The 15,624-nt window shown below is 44.1% G+C and overlaps 1 protein-coding gene across 1 annotated transcript; it reads left to right on the plus strand.

Moving 5' to 3' along the window:
* The first annotated feature begins 4,185 nt into the window (after positions 1–4,185).
* Positions 4,186–7,804, plus strand: LOC123439365 (very-long-chain (3R)-3-hydroxyacyl-CoA dehydratase PASTICCINO 2B-like). The gene is made up of 9 exons (XM_045116089.1): positions 4,186–4,399; positions 4,499–4,610; positions 4,714–4,732; positions 5,304–5,392; positions 5,522–5,575; positions 5,759–5,829; positions 5,957–6,038; positions 6,143–6,239; positions 7,551–7,804. The coding sequence occupies exons 1-9, from the start codon at positions 4,323–4,325 to the stop codon at positions 7,619–7,621; spliced, it is 672 nt and encodes a 223-aa protein (XP_044972024.1). The 5' UTR covers positions 4,186–4,322; the 3' UTR covers positions 7,622–7,804.
* The last annotated feature ends 7,820 nt before the right edge of the window (positions 7,805–15,624 follow it).

Raw genomic sequence — 15,624 nt, forward strand, 5'->3', positions numbered from 1 at the left:
GACATCTACGCATGAACCTAGCTCATGATGCCACTATTGGGGAACGTCGCATGGGAAACAAAAATTTTCCTACGCGCACGAAGACCTATGATGGTGATGTCCATCTATGAGAGGGGATTTCCGATCTACGTACCCTTGTAGATCACACAGCAGAAGCGTTAAGAAACGCGGTTGATGTAGTCGAACGTCCTCACGTCCCTCGATCCGCCCCGCGAACCGTCCCGCGATCCGTCCCACGATCCGATCCGATCTAGTGCCGAACGGACGGCACCTCCGCGTTCAGCACACGTACAGCTCGACGATGATCTCGTCCTTCTTGATCCAGCAAGAGAGACGGAGAGGTAGATGAGTTCTCCGGAAGCGTGACGGCGCTCCAGAGGTTGGTGGTGATCTAATCTCAGCAGGGCTCCGCCCGAGCTCCGCAGAAACGCGATCTAGAGGTAAAACCGTGGAGGTATGTGGTCAGGCTGCCGTGGCAAAAGTTGTCTCAAATCAGCCCTAAAACCTCTGTATATATAGGTGGGAGGGGAGGGGACTTGCCTTGAGGCCCAAGGAGCCCCAAGGGGGTCGGCCGAGCCAAGGGGGGGAAGTCCTCCCCTTCCAAACCGAATCCAACTAGGTTTGGAAGGTGGAGTCCTTCTCTCCTTTCCCACCTCCCTTTTTTTTTCTTCTCTTTGATTTCTTATCCTTTGGCGCATAGGGCCTTCTTGGGCTGTCCCACCAGCCCACGAAGGGCTGGTGCGCCACCCCCAAGGCCTATGGGCTTCCCCGGGGTGGGTTGCCCCCCCCGGTGAACACTCGGAACCCATTCGTCATTCCCGGTACATTCCCGGTAACTCCGAAAAACCTTCCGGTAATCAAATGAGGTCATCCTATATATCAATCTTCGTTTCCGGACCATTCCGGAAACCCTCGTGATGTCCGTGATCTCATCCGGGACTCCGAACAACATTCGGTAACCAACCATATAACTCAAATACGCATAAAACAACGTCGAACCTTAAGTGTGCAGACCCTGCGGGTTCGAGAACTATGTAGACATGACCCGAGTGACTCCTCGGTCAATATCCAATAGCGGGACCTGGATGCCCATATTGGATCCTACATATTCTACGAAGATCTTATCGTTTGAACCTCAGTGCCAAGGATTCATATAATCCCGTATGTTATTCCCTTTGTCCTTCGGTATGTTATTTGCCTAAGATTCGATCGTCAGTATCCGCATACCTATTTCAATCTCGTTTACCGGCAAGTCTCTTTACTCATTCCGTAATACAAGATCCCGCAACTTACACTAAGTCACATTGCTTGTAAGACTTGTGTGTGATGTTGTATTACCGAGTGGGCCCCGAGATACCTCTCCGTCACACGGAGTGACAAATCCCAGTCTCGATCCATACTAACTCAACGAACACCTTCGGAGATACCTGTAGAGCATATTTATAGTCACCCAGTTACGTTGCGACGTTTGATACACACAAAGCATTCCTCCAGTGTCAGTGAGTTATATGATCTCATGGTCATAGGAACAAATACTTGACACGCAGAAAATAGTAGCAACAAAATGACACGACCAACATGCTACGTCTATTAGTTTGGGTCTAGTCCATCACATGATTCTCCTAATGATGTGATCCCATTATCAAGTGAGAACACTTGCCTATGGTCAGGAAACCTTGACCATATTTGATCAACGAGCTAGTCAACTAGAGCCTTACTAGGGACAGTGTTTTGTCTATGTATCCACATAGGCAATGTGTTTCCAATCAATACAATTATAGCATGGATAATAAACGATTATCATGAACTAAGAAATATAATAATAACTAATTTAATATTGCCTCTAGGGCATATTTCCAACAAATTGACCATTCTATTTGCCATTAAAAAAGATGAGTCTATGCTCAAATATGGACGACACCCTGCCTTGAAGCTAACGATGCAAGGCTTCAAAGCCATAAATAACTTGGAGAAAAGGAATATGTCATCGTCTGTTACCTCTGTGTCTATCTCCACAACACCGCCACGTGACCTCTTGTCCACCTATGCTTTGAAGTTATAAATCATCCTAAATGTATTTTCCCAATCACCAAATAATTGGTTCATTGCCCTTTATTTTGCCTTCCACACTGTGGTATACCTCATCTTTATTGGGTACTACTTTTCCAAGTCTACTTTAAGTTTCTTTGCAGTGGTGTTTGGTTTCTTGGCTAAAACAAGAGTGATCTTTTCTGCAATCCAACGTTGTGTTGGCATGCTTGATACTCTTTGTGAACTTATAATACAAGTATGTTGATGTGGGATTTGATTAACCCTTATGGTACTTCCATCAGGTTGAAGTCTAGCAGATATGTATCACTTGCAAGGCTTGACGTTTCCATCAAAACCTCCGCACTTCGCATAGAAGTTCTTCCCATCAATCCACACAGTCTTGGCATCAAACTCATGTTTGAGTGCATAAGTTTTGAAACACATTCTAAACTCAATCATGTTTGGGAACATCTTCCCTACTTCAATAACATGATTTTCTTTATCATAGACATTTAAAAGCTCATCATCATGTGCATCATCTACATCATCTACAACATCTTTCATCAGTTGTTCATCTACATCTTCGCATGCATCTTTGTTAGGATCACTAGGCAAACTCGATTTATCCCTCTCTTCCTTATCTTGGTCATCTACTGGAATGCCAAAAAAATTGGCCATCTCACTGTCAGCCATTGGTGCAATAACCAAATCAGTATTGTCTTATAATTCCACTAAATTCCAATCAACCGAAATAACCATTGCAGCACCATCACAACCCTCTTGTGCATCTGCATCAGCCCCCTCTATTACTGTCACTTCACCCATACACATGGACGTTATGTGTCTCTGTGAAGCCCAATCATCATCTACCATCTCTGAAGCCAACTTTGATGGCACATATCCAACCTTAGAATCTGATTTTAGCTCAACGAGCTCCGCATGAAATGTAGTCTGTTTGCTTACCCAGCCGTCTTGCCGATCGATTTCATCAATCATCTCTTCACAATTCTCAATTCTCACATATGCACCCTTCCAATTATCAAACCATAACAATGGTACCTCTTGCTCTGGACCCCAAAAAATACTCTCCCCAATTTTCTCGACCACATTCTTCACGACCCTCTCTTCCATGCTCTGCATTTTTTGTGGATCAATCTCTGCAAATTCAACCTCCCATTTCACAATTTTATCCCTTTCTGTGTCCTGCAAACTACCATCAACTAGCTTCGCCTTAGATGGAAAAAAATCAATATTTAATTCAAATATCCGAGCACCATCACTCGTGTTTGTCAATGGCGGGCAGTGTGAGGCAGCGGAAAGAGATGAGGCACACAACGCATAGGTTGGAAAGGGTGCACATTACCTAGTCTCCGGCAGCTCCATCTAGTTCAGGTAGTCCAACGCCACCTCCCCAATCTGGATCGCGTCGAAAACAAAGGCCGCCCCACTTGGTCAGATCTAATTCGAGACGGAGGGTAATGTAGGGTGCCGAATACACTCACATACGCCGCCGCAACTGTGAACGAATGCTCCACCCACGACGTAGCCTAGAACGAAAGCTCTGCCGCCGCCGTCGAGAATGAAGAAGGGAGCAGGGGAGAAGGGAGCAAGACGGGTTCAATCATGGGAAAACGTTAACTTTGACTGCCAAGTGGGACCTATCATCAGTTGCACTGATCAGTTTAACCCCTGCTTTAAAATAATCGCACTCCATGTTGACGATCGTTTCCCTCGTTTTAACCATCTGGTCGTATAGGGGCTATTATTGCCATAAAAAACGACGCACGTGAACTATTCTCATGAACGACGTCACTTTGTTTCCAAGTCACGTCAAATATGTATCGCACAAGAGATATTCACCAAAAAAAAAAACTACATTCTATATTTGCATGCACGTTTTATTTGATTTTCGATACACTCCATTTGCTTGAGAACACATACATGCATAATGCATGGATGCATGGTCTGACGAAGCATGTGGATCACATGGATGCATGCATGGAGTTGGAGGGAAGTCTCGGTCGTGGCAACGCCGATCTGACCGTTCCTCAACTGCGTACTCTCCAACCGCAACCGTCCGCCCGACCGATTAAATCAGCGATAAATCAAAGTTGAGAAGCAGTGCAGTTATAACGACACCATCCTCCAGTAGAGTGATCGTGGCGGCAATCGAATTCGGCTTGAGCATATTCTGAATTTCGGATGCGTATACTTAGTTCATGCAGTTGATCAACAGCTGACATCGCGAGAGCTAGCTAGCAGTTCGACCGCCGCAGCTCGCTCCGGAGTCAATGGCGACCGCCGCGTCCGGGTCGGCGCTCCGGCGGCTCTACCTCTCCGCCTACAACTGGGTCGTCTTCTTCGGATGGTAATTAAGTCGCGCAACATCCATGGGTGCATAATGGAGCGGGCCTCTCTCTGGGTTCTTGCTCTGTTGACCGTGAATATCTCTCCGGTTGATTTGCAGGGCGCAGGTGCTGTGCTACGCGGCCTCGGCGCTCCTGGAGAGCGGCCACGAGGCCGTCTACGCCGCCGTCGAGCGGCCGCTGCAGTTCGCTCAGACGGCCGCCTTCATGGAGGTCGCTCTCGTCTCTTAAGCAGCTCCTTCTTTCTTAATTATCCAGTTGCTAACTGAACATGTTGATTCCAATGGTATGGTACGGCCTGTTGCTGGTAGCCCAGATTCTGCATTCGATTCTAGGTAACTAGTTTCTTCTTTCTCTAGCATTCAAATTATATATTCTCAACATTCGTCAATCTCAACAAGTGCAGTGTAAGTATGTGTGTGTGTGCGCGCGCGCGCGCAAGCTCTTTTAAATGGGATTTTTTCTAAAAAATCCTTCAAAATGGGACATGAAAATACATATAGTATATATATTAATAGTCAAAATAGTTTGGTCAGTTTGATTTAGAATAAACTCAAAGCTTAAGTAATTTGGAAACGGAAACGGTAACTGGCGAACATCCGCCGGGGAGCTACTGCCAGGGAACGTCTAAACTGTCACACAATCTTCATCCAACCGTGCAGATTGGATGACATTTTTAACATTCAACATTAAGGAAATGCCATGGCAGTTTTGCAAAACAAAACCCACCCAGTTTCCTCAAATACACTAAAACTGCCAAACAAACGTTCGCAAATGCCATCTCTTGTGGCGAACATTCGCCAGATATGCGAACCCATTTGGAAAAGAGGGAGTGGTATCCATTCCTTTGCTCCTGTGGTTACCCAACCTTGGTGTTTGTTGTGATAAATCTCCAATTGTTAAAAGGATTCGTGAGGTCTCCGATCTCGACAACTATTCCACAGATCAGTGGAAGATTGTACATCACATGGGGAATCTTATGGGGCTTTCGTGAGGTATGATCTGCCTCTTGTTCCTAGCTATCAAGCCTTTGTCATTTTTATCTAATAAGAAACATGAATTTAGTTTAAGTTTCTCAGTAACATTGATTAATTGGTCACTCTATACGTTTAACTATCTTGCAGGCACAACCTCATATTTTTGTAACTTCATTGATCATAAGTTGGTCCATCACTGAGGTACACATCTATCATTCCCCAAAACTAGTGTAGCATTTAACATGAAAACTAAGACAATTCATGAAGTTTCTCAATGTAAACACAATTTCTTGTGTCGATCTGAACCGAACCAACAAGTGTGGTAAAATTTTAATAATGTTCACTCTAAATGTAATGTTACATAAACTTATTGATTGCATGCAGATCATCAGATATTCTTTCTTTGGCATGAAGGAGACATTTGGGTTTGCACCTTACTGGCTCCTATGGCTTAGGTAGGTACTACATATAGTTAAAGAAAAAGGTGTTGTCCAACACAAAATTCTAATCAAAGCTAGTGCATTTTAGGTTTAATATTCTTAAGGCCACTTGATTTATACTTTGTGTGACGATTTTTTGCAGGTATAGTACCTTTCTGGTGTTCTATCCTATCGGTATGTTAAGCGAGGTTGGCCTAATCTTTGTTGCCATTCCTTCTATGAAGGTAACCCAATTAATAAATAATTATTGAAAGAGCTCAATGTTGTTCATTTGAGCATGCATGCAGTCATGTTTGCTACATGCTTTGATACTTGGAGTTTACCTTAGACATCATCGAAAAGCCGCCTTATGATGCCTAATAAATGGAATTTCTCCTTCGACTACCGCTATGAATTGGCTCTCACCGCGGCTCTGTATGTTTCAGGTAAAATACTTTATCTTGTTGACATTGTAGCCCTTCATTTCACAATTGAAGTGATATTTTTATTTGAGCAACCAACAAGTATGGTAAATTTTCTAAGAAGGATATATGAAATAACAATAAACAATAGACTATGTTCCCATGGGGAGCATCCTTAACCCCCATCCCCTATCATACACCTAATAACTAGTTTGTGGGCATGTGCTACACTCTCGGTTATTGTGCCAAAAGTGGTGGCCCTCTTGTTGATATCTTCTAAGGCCTCTTCCAATGCAAGGGTGCTTAGATGAGGTGCTAAGTATATTAAAAATCATAACAACTAGTCTTCCCAATGCATAGATGCTTAGCTTTTTCTTGCTAAGCTTCCTACATAAAATTATTTAATAATTAAACTTTTTCATGCATTGGTTGATAGTGATTTTACATAGGTTCACACGCTTAGCACTGTTTCTTCCTAGGATCACCATAATGCTCTTTTTTCTCTTTAATTGCTTTGCCACATCAATTTTTTTTTACCTATGTGGCACCCTTAGCACCGGTGCACTGGGAAGGGCCTAAGGCCAGGTAAACCACTATGATGTACGTTAGCATCTGCCTGGTGATATTTCTTCTATTTTCAGTCCTTCTACACACTGCACATGACATAAGGAAGCCAATCACTTTGCTTGTGTTCGACTCTCGTTGTTGACTCAGATCCCATGAATCCACAATCGAGGTGGAAACTCCCAGATTTTGAGCTATCGGTTCTCGTAATCTAACCAAAAGTTGACCAAGAGCCATATATCCCTGGAAGGGACGATCCTTACAAAGTTGGATAGCAGTCATTGAGGCCCCGAGGCAAAATTGGTAAAGGGGGTTATGAGCCAGTATTTGACCACCAACTTGTCCGCATGGGCGATGTAGTATTTAGACAAGAAAGCAAAGTGTCAATTGTTGACCAAGAGCCATGTCTCCTTGGAAGGGACAATATGCATAGAGGTGGATAACATTGAATGATGTGTCGAAGTGAAGTTGTTAAAGAGGGTCACCGAGCCAGTCTTTGACCAGCAATTTGTCAGCATGAGGATCTTTCGATGTAGAATTACCCAAGAGAGCAAGTGCAATCGAGCTTCACATAAGCCTTCCAGATCTTCTCTGTAGATAATCTAATGTGGAATTGAATCGCATAAGATAAAATGGTGGTGTACCCAATTTAAAATTTAGAGGATAGAAGTAGACCCTATAGAATATTGCCTATGTTGCCTACATAATCGTGTTAATTTATTTAAATGTGGAATTTAACAAGATAACTTTTTTATTGGATTGAGTTTGCAGGGTTTCCGTATTTGTTCCGTTATATGGTGGCTAAGCGGAAGAAGGTCCTGTCAGTGAAAAAAACTGCATGATGTTGCAATTGCCTCTTGAGCGATCAAGTTGAGACAAAAGGAATGTGAATTCCATAATAAAACTCATTAGATATTTAATCATGTTTTGTGTCATTCATTGATCACTAGCTTCAAACTTCCTTGTATCTCGTATGTGTAATCTCCGGGTTGGATATTTTCAATCCTTCTTAGCAATAAATGGCTCGCTGCAACAATTTAAAAAAAAATGATATGTTGATCATTGTCTATGTTAGTATATTTTTATACCATGTCTTGATATTTTCTTTTTGTCTAAAGGACTAGTTATTTCCTTTTTGTCAAAAGTCTAGGCGTACCATTTTTAACTAAATAGAATGAGCGGTATAACAGGTAGAATCTCCAACTGTAGCCAGAACGGTATGACATCTCTTTCTGCCATCCTAATTTGCTGAAAAGGCGTATTTCTAGGACGTGATGTTTTTGCAGCCGGGCTCATACGAGCTCGGGTGAACAGTAAATTCGAAAACTATTACAAAATGTTTAAAAAAATCTAAAATTTGTTTTGGACAAACTTTGACAAATGTTCTAAGTGCTCGTCCAATTTCATCATGAAATCACATTTTGAAAGTCGTGGCAAAAAAACAAAATTGAAACTCTAAAAATGCTACTTTCAAAAGCATTTTGGAGCACTAATTTTGTTTTTACAACGAGTTCAAAAAATATGATTTCGTACTGAAATTTTGCAACCTACTAAAACATTTGTCAAAGTTTGCTGTAAAAAATATTCAGATTTTTTTGAACATATTTAAAATATTTTACGTTATTTACTGTTCACCCGAACTCATTTGAGGAGAGTAACTTTAGTAACCCACTCCGTTGAAGATGCAATACTTTCGGATACTGTATGGTAGGATGACTTATGTCTTAATGTATTCTAAAACTTATGTGTAAGCAAGATGATGTCCTAGAGAGTGATCTTTGGAGGAACACTCCTATATGAGCCCGACTGCTGGTCACAGTCTATGAGATTGGGGTGATCTTTAGTAAACTCATGAATAGGCCAAGAGTGTGACTAATATACTCCACCCGAGGGGTCAGCCTTCGGTAGCCTAGTACTAGTAATACTTGTGGTGAAGCTTCTTTACGCCAAACTGACAATTCAAGGCATAGTCCATTGTTCAGTTGTAAAGGGGTGTAGCTGCTTGCTCTAGGTGAAGCTCAACCTTAACAGGTCTTCACTAAAATGCGGGTATATCAAAACAGTGATTGGAATGAAGGAACACGATGTGCCCTTGAGATCTGGTGGGGGATTGTTGAAATCTGCGATGGGCCTTAGGCCCATAAGACAATTTTAGAATCTTCAAGGGCCCATGTAGGTGGTGGCATGACAAGGTGGTGGTGGAAAGTTTAGTCCCACCCCGCTAGTGGAGAAGAAGTTGGACCCCTTTATAAAGGTCTCTCTTCTACATGCTATTGTAGAGTGAAAAGAGAAGAGGCCCTCGCGCTCTCCTCCTCCGCCGCCCGCCTCGCCACGACGCATCGCATCGCATCGCATCGCGGGTTGCAGGAATGAGCCGAGCCGAGCTGATACCTACGCGCTTATTTTTGTCGGTCAGGAACGAAGAATACGTAACGGATGCGCCACGATCTGAGACGTCGGATCGTGGGCTGTTACTGACTCAGACGTGGGTTCATCCCACGTCTCTCCACCCGACCGCCTATATAATCAGGGCTAACGCCAACACTAGCCGTCACGATATCAGATCGCCTCTGCCTCACGCGCTCGCTCCTTTGCTGCTGCTGCCGTCGGCGATTCCGTCCCGTTCACCGCGTACATGGTCGATGGGAGAGCAGGCCTTCGAAACCCCGCCTCCCCGGATTCTGTATGGGAGAGGGGCGATTAGGTTTTTGGGGAGCGATCACGCGAGTGCTCGCCTCCGTCTGCTTCATCTACGTCCGCGTCACCCTCATCATCGTCATGTCTTCACCAACCGAAGCCGACCGAGAAGAAGGCGACAGAGGATGCTGCCGTCGCCACCGCTGCTGCTACGGCCAAGTGGCGGATCGAAGGGTATAACCCGTTTATCCCGCTCCTGTTTATTTTAGCCCTAGTAGTACTATCTATATGCGTAGTATTTGCTAGTCTACTCCGTGATCAGTATGTCATGAATCTAGTCAATGCCATGTTAGTAATTATTTCAAGAATCTCTACTCGGGAAATTGCATATTTACTCAACATATAATAGCACTTTCCATATCTCTATTCCTTTTTTCTCTTCAAGTGTACTTTTATGTACTAGCACTACGTGTATCCTTCCCATATCTCCCATTTGCGCAGCCCTAACAACCACAAGTGTGGCTTGTTGTTGGCTCGAAAATGGTTTTCTTTCGCCTTGGTGCAACATTTCCCTTTTACCTTTGTATGTGTGATAAAAAAATGTGATGGTGTGCACGTTTCATCCGTCTGACAGAACACTGAAATGTTGATCAACAACATGTCCACACAATGCAACCCAATCTTGCATGTCAAGTCTATAAAGTAATTTATCCATGCAAGAATAGATATTTTTTTTCCCAGATTCGTTTAGATCACTTGATCCAGATAATCTTCCATAAATAATTGCGTCATCCTTGGCCTCTACGAACGAGTCCTAGGTCGGATGGCTTGGGATGGCTTAGCTTTGTGACACTTCATAGAAAGTAGGAAAGGCAAGACCATCACACACACAGAGAGAAAGAGAGAGAGGGAGGGAGAGGGAAGGAGGGAAAGGGAGGGAGAGGGAGAGAGAGAGCTCCCCCTAGCTCCTCCTTCAGTGGTGCCCCGGCGTTGTGGATGACGATGACGACGTGGAAGGCGAAGGCGATGGAGCTCGAAGCCAGGGACCGTGGCGGGCAATGGCGCCTGCACACATCCTGCTAAGTCATGAGGAATGATGACAGTAGCGTAGCCAGCTCAATAATCCAGGATGGTGCAATAGTAAAACTTTCATTTGTATTTAATTACCCACATTAAATTTTACTCATTTTTTGCTATAATATATAGGCTGTAGATAAATTTCAGGGTGGTCCATGGACCACCCGGACCCCCTAGCTACGCCACTGAATGATGACGACGCGAAAGGCAGTTCGGCTGCCTTGTCCTGCACGCGGCCCGCGCTCCTCCTCGTCTGCCTGGTCCCGATGGCGAGGAGGAAGGGTGATGTCAGGACCCAAGTGTCTGAAGCAAAATCAAGTCGAGGATTTCAAATGGTGAAGAAGGCGGGAAGCTGGCAAGACTGTCCATCAAGGATCCAACGCGTGACAAGCCTTCGTACCGTTTTGCTTTAAGTGAAGACTCGGCAGCCGTGGATCCTCGATCGTACAGTGATCGCAGCGTCGAGCGTCCCTGTCGCTCTTCTGGCACGCTCTCCTTTTTCTTTTCTACCTTTCTTAGCTTTACCGTCCCTCTCCTCTTGTAAGGCTATATAAGCCATGATTCTAGCTCGTGTAAGCTCGTCTTTCCTTCTAGGGTTTCCCCCTATCGCGCCGCCAGTGTTCCTGGCTGGACTCTTGTAAGATAATTTCGGCTTCTTGCCTTCAATTCGCGAGTAAAGTGGCTAGTTCGAGTGCATATTCCCATGTTTTGGTTCTTCAGTTAAGCAGAGCATGACAATGGTATCAGAGCCAGTCTCTCCTCGACAAAGTGCTAGATCTGGTAGCTGTGATGCTGGGGGACGAGCAGTGAAATCCCTTCCTCCCTCCCGACCTAGGTGGCGGTGACACTATGGTGGCGCTGGTGGCGGCGATCATTCGGTACAGGTCTGGTCAGGTAAGTGGTTGCAAAAGCTCACAACTTGCGTAGTAAAATCCCACCACCCTCCCGGATCCGGTGTATTTTGGTGGCGCGGCGACGGCGACGGTAACAACACCAAGTTCGGGTTGCAGTTTTGGCTGTGGTAAAATTCCTCTCTTGGGTCTGTTGGTCACCAGTGAGGTAATTGACTATCTCTATCAAAACCCTCTCTGCCCGGTCTCATGACAAAGATGGTGGGACCTTCAAAATCCACTTCCACAGATCAGCTAGAGTTTACTTCTCTCCAACTGGATGTCCAACTGCTTCAGAAACACAGAGAGCATGATAAGTTGGAGTTTGATGAATTCAGAGAACTGGTACATGACAACTTTCAGTCTCTGCAGAAGACTCTGGGTGACTTGCAGGGTTCCTTGTCCACTTTCATCTCAGGTTTTCCCAAACCAAGGGAAGTGCATCACAACCCTCAGGATGTTCCCCAAGCCAGCACAATTGCTTACTCCCCACAGGGCACCGTGAACAAATTCCAGGAAGCACAACCATCCCCTGCTACTGTTGGATCTGCAACTTTAGTGGACAAAACTTCTGGTAAGGAGCTAAACTTGGATGGTACTCACCAGATGCCATACAGACATCCACACTTTGTTGAGAACAAACAAGCTCATGTTGAGGTCAAAAATCAAGCTGTTGCTCACCAAGTAGGACCTGACCAACAAGTGATCACTGTGGAGCAGGAACAAGGTGATGGACTAAATGCTCACATTGTCAGGAGGTTTGGTCTTGCAAACAGGGACTGGGCTCAAGAGAACAGAAGAGTGCACACTCTGGTGAAACCTGCCAAGTATAATATTCCCGAGTTTGATGGCTCCAGCACCGATTCTTGGATCCAAACTATTGAAATGTACTTTGAGGCTGCTAGAACCCCCTTGGAATAGAAAACTGAAATTGCTGTAACCTACCTGACTGGACCTGCAATTGAGTGGTGGAGAGGAACAGGGATCATAGCTAACACCCCCCCTTGGTATAGGTTCTGTAGGTTGCTTGGTGATAGATTCTCTAAAACTTTAGTGTGTGACAATGTCACAACATTTCATGCATTAAATCAAAATGGGACTGCCAATGATTATGTATTGAAGTTTGAACAATCCATGAATTTAATCAGAAGAGATAACCCAGCATTACCACAGGATTATTACAAAGCTAGCTTCATTGCTGGTCTGTCTGACAACATTCAACATCATGTTCAGTGTCATGAGCCTCCTGACCTACAAAAGGCTATTTGGTTAGCCAGAAGAATTGAGCAGGCACAACCTGCTAAGAAGCCAAACCAACCTTTTCTGGATCAAGCAGTTAAAAGACAGATTCAGTTTGATCCTCACAAACAGCCTCCTAGTTCAAATGCTAGTGTGATTCAACAAGCAAAACTAAAAGGCATATGTTACAAGTGCAAAGACCCATGGTTTCCAGGACATAAGAAAGTGTGTAAGTTAGCCAATCAAGTCCAAATCCAGTCACTGCAAGAATGCTACCCTAAAGATGGAGAGTTAGTTTATTACACTACAGAAAGTGATGAGGCAGAAACTCCTCCTCCTGTTGATCATGATGATCCACCTCTTCAAATTCCATGCATGCACTGATGGGAATTAGATCTGCTAGAAAGCTCAGTTCAACAATAACTGTCATGTTAGGGACTACTCCTACCACAACACTCATTGATAGTGGCAGCACTGCCACTTTCATCACCCCAAACTTAGCTAAGAAAGCTAAGTGTGCCCTTACTCTAACAAAAAGAAGACAAGTGATTGTGGAAAATGGGGCTACACTCTGGTCAGAGTTTATTGCATTAAACTGTCCTTTCTCCTTACAAGGCACATAATTTTCAACAGATTTCAGAGTGCTTCAACTACAAGGTTATGATGTCATCCTAGGAGCTGATTGGATGGCTTCATTCAGTCCCGTGGAACTTTACTTTGATGAAATGCATGTCAAAGTCACTCTACCAGGTGGAGAAAAGAAAATATTCGAAGATGAAAGCTTACCTACTGTTCCAGTTAAAGAAATGGCTATCACAGAAGCAGTCCCTAATGAACCTGTTTGTGGTGCTGTTTTGATACTAAACAAGATTATTGTGCAAGAACGAGTGGACTAAATTGTGCCTGAACCAGTGCAGAAGATTCTGAATGATTACTCTCCTATTTTCAGCACACCAACTTCATTACCCCCAAAAAGAGCTATAGATCATGTCATCACATCCACACCCCAAGCTAAGGTGTTTAATCAGAGGCCCTATAGATTAACCAGAAGGATGTCATGGAAAGTATAGTGCAGGACATGATCAAGTCCAAAGTTATAAGAGACAACAATAGTCCATATTCCTCACCAGCTCTTTTGGTGAAAAAGAAGGACATGACATGGAGGTTAGTTAATGATTTCAGGAAGGTTAATGCGCAGACAGTTAAGAACAAATATCCCATCCCTGTTATTGAATATCTCCTGGATGAGTTAAAGGGAGCAACAACATTTTCTAACTTAGATCTGAGAAGTGGTTATCACCACATAAGGATGAAGGAGGAGGACATAGGAAAAACTGCTTTCAGCACCCACTTTGGACACTATGAGTACTTGGTGATGCCCTTTGGATTAACTAATGCTCCAGCCACCTTCCAATTCCTTATGAACACTATCCTAGCCCCTTACCTGAGGAAGTTTGTCTTGGTTTTCTTTGATGATATCCTAATTTATAGCAAAAATATGAAGGAACATCTTCAGCACCTATGCTGCTGGCTACGCCTATAGGGATTTCCTTGGCAAATATGCAAAGGATTCCCCCACGGCCTTCGAGCCTTGCGTTGGTGTTCCCTTGAAGAGGAAAGGGTGATGTAGCACAGCGACGGTAAGTATTTCCCTCAGTTTGAGAACCAAGGTATCAATCCAGTAGGAGGATCGCGTCAAGTCACAAGTACCTGCACAAACACAAAGAGCTTGCACCCAACGCTATGAAGGTGTTGTCAATCCCTTATAGATTGTTTGCAAAGTGAGAACTGAAAGCAAAAAGTAAACAAAGCAAAGTAAAAGTAAAAGCGGAGATGATAATTGTGAGTAGACCAGGGGGCCGTAATGTTCACTAGTGGCTTCTCTCATGAAAGCAAGTATACGGTGGGTGAACGAATTACTGTCGAGCAATTGATAGAACCGCGCAAAGTCATGACGTTATCTATGGCAATGATCATACATATAGGCATCACGTCCAAAACAAGTAGACCGATACTTTCTGCATCAACTACTATTACTCCACACGTCGACCGCTATCCAGCATGCATATAGTGTATTGAGTTCATAAGAACAGAGTAACTCCTTAAGCAAGATGACATGATGTAGATGGACAATCTCAAATATATGATGAAAGCCCATCTTTTTACCCTTGATGGGAACAACACTATGCGTGCCTTGCTGCCCCTTCTATCACTGGGAAAGGTCACCGCATGGTATGAACCCAAAACCAAGCACTTCTCCCATTGCAAGAATCATAGATCTAGTTGGCCAAACAAAACCGAAGACTCGGAGAGACTTACAAGGATATCAAATCATGCATAAAAGAAATCAGCAAAGACTCAAATATAATTCATAGATAATCTGATCACAAATCCACAATTCATCGGATCTCGACAAACACACCGCCAAAGAGGATTACATCGGATAGATCTCCATGAAGATCAAGGAGAACTTTGTATTGAAGATCCAAGAGAGAGAAGAAGCCATCTAGCTACTAACTACGGAGCCGTAGGTCTGAAGTAGACTACTCACGAGTCATTGGAGAGGCAATGATGTTGATGTAGAAGCCCTCCAGCTCCAAAGTCCCCTCCGACAGGGCACCGGGAAGGGTCTCCAAATGAGATCTTGCGGAAACGGAAGCTTGCGGCGGCGGAAAAGTGGTTTCGTGGACGCCCTGATTTTTTCTGGGATTTTAGGGAATATATAGGCCAAAGAGCTAGGGCAGGGGAGCTCCAGGGGGGCCACAAGCCTGGTAGCTGTGGGCCCCCTGGCCGCGGCTACAGGGTTTGTGGGCTCCATGTGGGCCTCCTGCCTTGGCCCTCAAGTCCCCCGATCTTCTTGTGTTCTGGAAAAATTCATTTCGGGGATTTTATTCCGTTTGGACTCCGTTCCAAAATTAGATCTGAAAAAGAGTCAAAAACACAGAAAAAACAGGAACTGGCACTGAATTAATAAGTTAGTCCCAAAAAAGATATAAAAGGTA

Source organism: Hordeum vulgare, chromosome 3H (assembly GCF_904849725.1).
Source record: "Hordeum vulgare subsp. vulgare chromosome 3H, MorexV3_pseudomolecules_assembly, whole genome shotgun sequence".
NCBI classification, from domain to species: domain Eukaryota; kingdom Viridiplantae; phylum Streptophyta; class Magnoliopsida; order Poales; family Poaceae; genus Hordeum; species Hordeum vulgare.

Excerpts from the sequence above, each read along its gene's own strand:
- LOC123439365 (XM_045116089.1), top strand. The coding sequence starts at position 4,323 with ATGGCGACCGCCGCGTCCGGGTCGGCGCTCCGGCGGCTCTACCTCTCC. Across the intron at positions 5,830-5,956 it reads TACTGGCTCCTATGGCTTAG|GTATAGTACCTTTCTGGTGT; the intron begins GTAGGTACTACA and ends GATTTTTTGCAG. Across the intron at positions 6,240-7,550 it reads CGCGGCTCTGTATGTTTCAG|GGTTTCCGTATTTGTTCCGT; the intron begins GTAAAATACTTT and ends TTGAGTTTGCAG.